The sequence below is a fragment of the Limulus polyphemus genome, unplaced genomic scaffold (genome assembly GCF_000517525.1).
Source record: "Limulus polyphemus unplaced genomic scaffold, Limulus_polyphemus-2.1.2 Scaffold51, whole genome shotgun sequence".
NCBI classification, from domain to species: domain Eukaryota; kingdom Metazoa; phylum Arthropoda; class Merostomata; order Xiphosura; family Limulidae; genus Limulus; species Limulus polyphemus.
The window spans coordinates 75,427-83,446 of NW_013665661.1; the positions used below are offsets into that span (position 1 = coordinate 75,427).

The 8,020-nt window shown below is 34.2% G+C and overlaps 1 protein-coding gene across 1 annotated transcript in view; it reads left to right on the plus strand.

Moving 5' to 3' along the window:
• The window catches only part of LOC106463155 (unconventional myosin-X-like), a gene marked incomplete at its 5' end in the record, with an annotated part of 93,088 nt that overhangs the window by 48,028 nt on the left and 37,040 nt on the right, over nt 1-8,020 (plus strand). The window contains 2 exons of the mRNA XM_022391088.1: nt 1,223-1,293; nt 3,814-4,003. Of these exons, the coding sequence (XP_022246796.1) occupies nt 1,223-1,293; nt 3,814-4,003 (261 nt within the window). The remainder of the gene's footprint in view (nt 1-1,222; nt 1,294-3,813; nt 4,004-8,020) is intronic.

The following is an 8,020-nucleotide window of genomic DNA, read 5'->3' on the forward strand; positions in this document are numbered from 1 at the left end:
AAAACTTTAATATAAGTTTAACATAACAGCAAATGTAAAACGTTTCGACAAGGTTTTGTCATCATCAGGTGATGACAGAACCTTGTCAAAACGTTGTACATTTGCTGTTATGTTAAACTTATATTAAAGTTTTTCTTCATTACCCATTCAAGCCGTCTCCAGCCATTATTACTCCTATAGTTAGTTGCCTTGAAAATAACACTTTTTGTGATTTAGTTTGATTACTTCTCCACCTTTTAAATGTATAGAAAATTATCCTGAGTTTATAGATATTTTAAATGTAATTGTATTTATGTTATACTTCAAAAGTTTATTAAAGATATTCTATTAAACTATCGTTTTTATCCAAAAAATTTATATCTACACACATAACTTTAAGCTAACAACATTTTTTATGTTGAATGTTTTCTTGAATAAGTTAGATTTCTGATGCTAGTGTATTATAGTATATCTATACCATGTTTGTGAGTTAACAAGTTTAAGTAGTTTTACTGAATATTTTTTATGCTATATGATTCATCTTAACTTTCAATGGCTATATCCAAGTTTGGGGAAAAAAAAAAAAAGAGTTAAGTTTGTCAAACTTATTCTCTATATGAGATGAGCAGAAGTTACATTAAAATCACAGTTGTATAAGTCTAGAAATGAAAATATATATTTAATTGTGAAATCATTGACAATAAAATTATTTATACACAAAAGTTATTTGAAAGCAGATTAGGCTAGTTTAATGATGACAATTTTGCTTATTAGACAGTATATGTATAACTATTTACGATTTAACCAAGCTCTTATCCATAATGTCTATTGTTTCACTGTGAAATATCTGCAATAGAATATATAGTTATTTTAGTCACACATGTATTAAAACAAAAGTATTAGTAGCATATATAAGCATGAATATTTAATAAACAGTACTAGAAAAGTTAATGCTATGCTGAACATCAGAACTAGCATGTTGTAGTTACACCTTATTATTTGTAAGAAAACAATTGTTTGAATATTTCTGGCAATGGACAAGAAGGTTTACTTACTGAGATAAGTTATTTTCTTTCCATTTCAAGTAAAGTAGTTTATTTAATAAGTGTAGTATAGGTTATCCAGGACTCCTAATTAATCTGTTATCTTTATCTTCATTGCTTTACTTTAATTACTAATAGAAAAATGTAAGGGCATGTTCTTAATATACAAACAATTGTTTAATATCTTACGTATTTGCTAGGTAAATCCTGATGGCGAGCGAGTGATAAAGGGATATGAGTACCTGGCAGACATTATTTACCAATGGGAAATGTAAGAATTTGATCACTTCACCATTGCTTTAATTTTAACTTGACAGCTGATTCATGAGATCAAGCATTTTTTTATACATTTTCACAGACTCTTGAAAAATTGGTCTTTGCACTATTGTGTTTGAGTCAATGACGTATATATTTGTAGATCATATAAGATATGAAGAATGCATTAAGAAACTTTTTATGCTGATTTTGGGCATGGAAGCAATCAATGTGCTCATCACTTTTTCAGAGAAACACCTACGAAGGAACAAATGTAAATTAGTGTATATTTGAATGTAATAAGGTATTATATATTGCCTTAAGTTTAAAACTTATAGTTATGATAATATATGAAAAAAATATATAAGTTATGTGTTTAGTAACAAAATATATGAGGGGGATTTTATTAGCATATGGGATTCCATCATAGAGAAACGGAACTGATAAAATATCTAAATATAATATGTATTAGACCTCCATAGTAAAAAGTTTACCACTCATTTTATGTACCCTGTGAAGCATTGAGACATTTGATCAAATTTTCTGATCTATATAGAATGGTTCATCAGTGTTAGGTAGGTGTGCTTTCAACAAGTAACTGCCTCTGAAAGGAAAAGTTTCCTAACAGCTATAAGAAACAGTCAAGTTGAACATCCTTGTATACCTTGGCAACACCTCTATGTTTAACCCTTGGTATTGACAGATGACATTATTATTAGTAGAGTTTAATTTGGAATTATGGTGCTATCAGTGAAGAATTTCAAGTTTGTTGCCATAGTACTCCCCCTCAGTTTCATTGTGTGCTATATCACTGGAAAAACTTCTACATATTGCCCTACTTTGTTTCGAACATTTTGTATACACCATTATCAAAAAATATTTTGATTTCATATTTATAAGGACCAGTAATTTTTACACCATAATGTAAATCTCCAGCCCATCCAAATGTACACTCACCTGTACCTTCAAATTTGAAATGTCAGTTATGCTATCCAAATCAATCTCCCTACCTGATGTGATACATACGGAGCTGGTAATGTGCATTCTCATGCTAATGGCCTGATGTTTTTCCATATTGCTTGTACTTTCTATGTGCCTTCTATCCATTCCTTAAGCCTCTAAAACACTTTTGATCAAAATACATGCTTATATAGATAAAAAAGACCAGTGATCAAAAATATTTTCTTTATTTCTCTTGTTTTTATAAGCAACGTTAACAGTGCTGTAACCTGGCAAAACTGTAACTTATTTCCAATCTAAAAATTGATTTACACTCAGAAAGCATCAGCCAGGTGGTAGCACTGCCTATGTAGGGATGGTTGGATTTTACTTGAAGTGGTATTTTAAATATCTCCTCAATAGGTCATCAGAACGTTACAATACTATACAGTATTTTCTTTTATAAAAATATCTATGTAATGTCTGAGTCACAGGTTCTGGGAATGTCTGTAATTATCATAGCAAAAAGTTTGAATTTCTTGTTATTCTTTTGTCTGCTTCTTTTCTTATTACATGATAACTCAAACAAATATGTTAACCCATTTCACTGAAGTGACATAATTTCAAATAGAATATCCACTTTTATAAGTATTATTAATAATTAGTAGTGATTTAAAAATTATAATCCTAATATAAATGATGTTATCATTACCCCTTGAAGTTACCTTTCTTACGGAAACTTGGTGTTCCTTTAAAAAGTTTAAGTACAGTGTGAAACAGGAATTACAAGCCAATAATAGATGAACAATAAATATTACAGTTGGAACCTCATTGTACTTAGAACTTGGTTATAAATACAACCTTTCTATGTGTGTTGAAACACTGCATTAATAAAAAAATGCAAACAAGTAATATCCCTGGTCTTGATTGGGAAAAAATGTGTAAAATGCAATGAATCACATTTTCAAAGTTGAACAAACATGGGTGCTTGTTACAAAATCAGGAGAGAACTTCATAACAAGAGAGAAGTATGATGTCTGCATTTTCATTTTAAATAAACATATATATAACTTATCAATGTATTAAGAATCAAAATATTTTTGTTCATGTAAAAAAATATCCATGGATGTTACATCTCAAAATTTGGTATAAGTTATCAGAAATATCCAGTAAAATGTTGTGTTTGCATCTGAACAATACATAAAGCAAATCTGACATCAAATACAAATGCAAATTGTTTTGTTAAATTTCATATTGATGTTAATATATTTATGTACATATATTACTCTTGTGCCACAAAACAAATATGTATTGTCTTTAAAAATGTTTATGTTTACAGCAGTTATAAAAACCTTATAATGAATAAATATGGCATAATTGACACAGAAATGTCATTAGAAATTAGCTATTAGCAAATAAATGTTTGATACTTATTGATTAATTTTAATTTATGAAATAATCGTTTAACTGCTCTGTGTTTGTATCATTATAAAAGTTTGGTGTCTACCTTTTAAGAAAACTACCCGTAATATTATAAACAACTAAAAGTATGTAATTAGAAAGTACACAAAAATATATAACTTCTTTAATATATCAGATGTCATAGAACTTCAGCTACTTTGACAAAGTACACAACTTTATCAAGAAAGGGACCAAAGGAAGCTCTTGGAAGTGGTGAATGTCAGTTTTTGTTTCGTAAAAGGCTCTTTCGTTCTTCAAGAGAAATCCCACAGGATCCAATTGAGGTTGGTCTACTGTATGCTCAGGCTGTTCATAGTGTTGTCAAGGTAAGCTGAACTTTTAGAAATCATGTATTGTATACTTTCATATACAAATACTGGTAACTGTTTTTCACTGTAGATCAGACTGTATATACAAAGAGGTGAAAACAAGAATGTATTTATATGTGTCAGGGTGAGTACAGAAATATGATTTAAAAAAATGAGAGGTTGCTATATTTGAGCATGTGGAAATTATATTATTATCAAAAGTGTATTAGAATTAATAAAGCTTGCTTGTTTAAAACTGTTATTTAAATGTACACTAGGGCTTTACAGTTCACTGTTTATTATATTCTTTTTTTGACATTTAAGAACTAAGTAGTTTATTGATTATGAGACTGTAGATCAAGAAGGAAGAACAATACAGTTTGTTGTGTATCTGAATGTAAATGAGGTGTAAGAAGTGATCTTTGTTTTAAAATGTAATAGTAAATGATTATGCTTTATGCCACAGTTTGTGTGGTATTCTCAGGTGCAACTGACTTACTGTAAGAATTATCAGGTAGGATTTGAAAGTTAATAGGAAGTTCAACAGCAAATGTTTTGCAGTAATAAATCTAAATGTTCTGACTAACTGAGTTCAAAACAAAGAGAGAGGCTGGAAACAATGTAAAACACTGTGAAAACAGTTTTTATTGTGAAACGGTACTATTTCCGTGTGCTGATCATGTGACTACTCTCCACCAATCATACTGTGTCACCTATACTAGTGCAGATAGCTTCCTCTACCATTGCAGAACAAGCCTCACTTTCTCGATTGGCATTCTAATGTATAGACGTGTGTTTTTAACTCATTCTCCATGTGATTACAAGATTTTGATTGTGCTTGATCCCAAATTTAAATCAGTTTCAATTTCTTATGTTTGATTTCTACTCATTTGTTTTAGAAATGTTTCTGTTTCTGCTTTGTTCATATGAATTCGAGATTTAATATGGGAGATGATGAAATTCTCATTATGAGTAGAGTACTAGTCCCCAGGTCTCAGGATTGATGATGCCTACTGGGGAAGCATAGGCTTTAGCTTATGGAGAGTTCATGTCTTTTTAAACTTAGGATTTTTTTAAAGAGAGATATAAGTACTGTGTGTTGAATTTGTCTTTCCATGGCACTTTCCACTGTTACCACACCTCCACATAATTTGCTTGGTTAGGTATTGTTCTCTTTCCCAGGAGATCTGTGGTAAGTTTTCAGTGTGTATTTCTCACTCTCCGTAGGTATACAGTGACTGTATTAGAACTTGTGTAGATGAACCTAATTTATGCACTTGATAATTTTGGTCATTCGTGTTTTCTCTGCTCAGTGTTATACTTCTTTTACCATCTAAATTAATTTAGTTTATACTTACATTTGGAGTTTTATTATTCCTTTGTTTTTTACTTTACTTCTTCTCAATATTAATGTTATTTAGTTTGTAAGTTCCTTTTTCTTTACTATTAGTCACATCTAATTGAGGATTAGAGTTGAGTTAAAATTTGTTATTGTTAACTGGGTATCCTTTTCTTCACATGTTCTTTGGGGTAGATTTTATTTTTGTGTTTTTTGACTTATAGGTTTGATATTTAGGGGTCATTTATCTTCTACAATCTTTTCATGGTTTTGTACTTTAGGTGTTACTTATTGTTTTTTGTCTTAGGTCGAACTTCACTGTTTTACAGGTTTATTTTTATGTCCTTTGTAGACTTTACATGTTTCTACATTTTGTTACTTCATTAGTAATAAGTATTTTCTCTAAATTAGTTTATTTTATGTATCTTTTTAGTGACACATCATGACAGTTCCATGGTTTCTATGGGTTCTGTCTGTAGGTTTCTACCTTCTGTCTTGCTCCCCCTCTATCCACTTCCCAGATTTCCTCCCCTCCCCCCCTCCTCAGGATTGTACCTTGCCCAGTCACCTTGCCAAATCTGTTCAAGACTTACTACACAGAAGAGCTATTGAACTAGTGGTGCCCACTCAACCAGGATTCTACTCCTACCTCTCACTTTGGTGGGTTTTTTGCTCTAGTGTCATGTCGTTTTTCTTTGGTTCGTCCACAAAGGTTCTGTCTTCCAGTTTTGGGCATTGCTGTTTGATCTTTCTTCAGCTCAATGTGTTTTATCAAGGGGTATGCTCTTTTGCATGTCATCTTCACTTGCTGGGTCTTTGGACTCACTATTACATGGATGACTGGCTTCTGCTCACCAGTCTGACACTCACACCTGTTTACTTCTTCGAGAAGATGCCTGGATGGTGTTTCTCATCAAGTTGGAGAGGTCCTTTACTACCCACTTCCAACATCTTATTAATCTGGGGGTTCTCTTCACTTCCCATCTAGGTCAAACCCAGCCTTCTCCACTTTGGCTCTGGGATATGGAGCAAGCAGTCACAAATCACGAAGGCCCTACCTTCTCTCTCTGCACAAGAGGTTTATCTTTTTTGAGGTTGTGGGCTTCCTTGGAAGCTCTCATTCCTTTATGTCAGGTGCACTTGTATTTCTTTCATTGGATGATTCTTGACCAGTAGAATTTCCCCCATGATCCCTTGGACCATTTCATTTCCCCTTCTACCTGGGATCAGGGCAGACCTAGCTTGGTGGCTTGACAGGGACTTGACCACAGCGAAGATTCCCATTCCTTTTGCCCTGTTCTGAGTCTCATCTGTTTACAGATGCTTCCTTGATGGGTTTGGGGTTGGTAGTCAGTCGAGGTGGCTACACTCCATTTCCACATCCTGGAGTCTTTGGCAGTTTATCTTCTTGTTCCTGCTGGGGTGGGTGGTTATGGTTTATTCTGACAATTCCACTGTCACCAGCTATATTACTAAGCAAGGGGTACCAAGTCCAGCTATCTGTGTTTTCAGACTCTGGATCTTCTGTACTAGGATAATGACCACATGTCATTCCCAGAGTTATGAATCTTGTGGCTGTTTGCTTATCATGTCCCAACCAGGTTCTCTTCATGGAGTAGTCCCTTCTTCCTCAGATTTTTCTCAACTAGGAACTCTACATACATTTCGTTCCTTTTAGGTCTCTAGTTCCTCACTCTTCAGCTCTGGGGCTGGATGCATTTAGTCCATATTGGAGGGGTCTTCACATATATGCGTACCCTTCAATCAGACACCTCTCCTGGGTCTTTTCCCTTATCCAGATCACTCCCTGTTGTTTTCTGCTGGTTGCTCCATACTGGCCAGGTCAGGAATGGTTCCCTCTGTTCTAGCTCCTATTGGAACTACAGCCTCTGCCCTTATCTCTGTCTTAATTACTCCTCCAACAACCAGGATAGGAAGTTTTTCACCCAACGTCACCACACTCCAGTTTCACGTGACTTTTGTCTGGTCACATGTCTCAGCTCTGTGTCTCACCCCTTGTAAATTATCTTTCCTTGCCTGTACCATTCTCCCTTCCTCCTTTTCTATGTACCAGAGACTTTGGTTTATTGGCTTCCTTCTATTCCTCACCTGTCCCAATTCTTCATTTGGTTGTTTGTTCAGGGTTTGTCTGTTTCAATTGTTGCTCTTTATAGGGCCATCCTGTTGAACACCTTCTTTTCTCCCAATTACAGAATGCCTTCTCTTCCCTAGTTATTTCCCTCCTTTTCTGTTCATTTCATCTGGTCCATCCTCCGTGTTCCTTTGTTCTGCTGGTTTGGGATCTCAGTGTTGTCCTTCATGCCCTTTTCTGTATCATATATAAAGGACCATCACTCATGGACTTCATGAGTAAGGCAGATGTGGATTTTTTCCCACCCCTACTGCCCCTAACCTTACAATCAGGGTCTTTCTGCTTTTCAAAATGTGGAATCGCAAGCACCCATTGCATTGTCTCCAGTGTATCGTTCCTCCGGACTCCCCAGTGCATAGGTTCCCTCCCCCTCCCTCTTTTCTTCTAGTGGAGCACAGAATTCCTTGCCACTTCTGGTGTCCAGTTGCTGGAGCAGTGGACCATGGAGATTTCCTCTGGAGTGGGTTTTGTACAATAAAACAAACTTCATAGTCATATGTACCCACTCTGTGAGAAGTGGGCTACCATCATTATATTTAATATT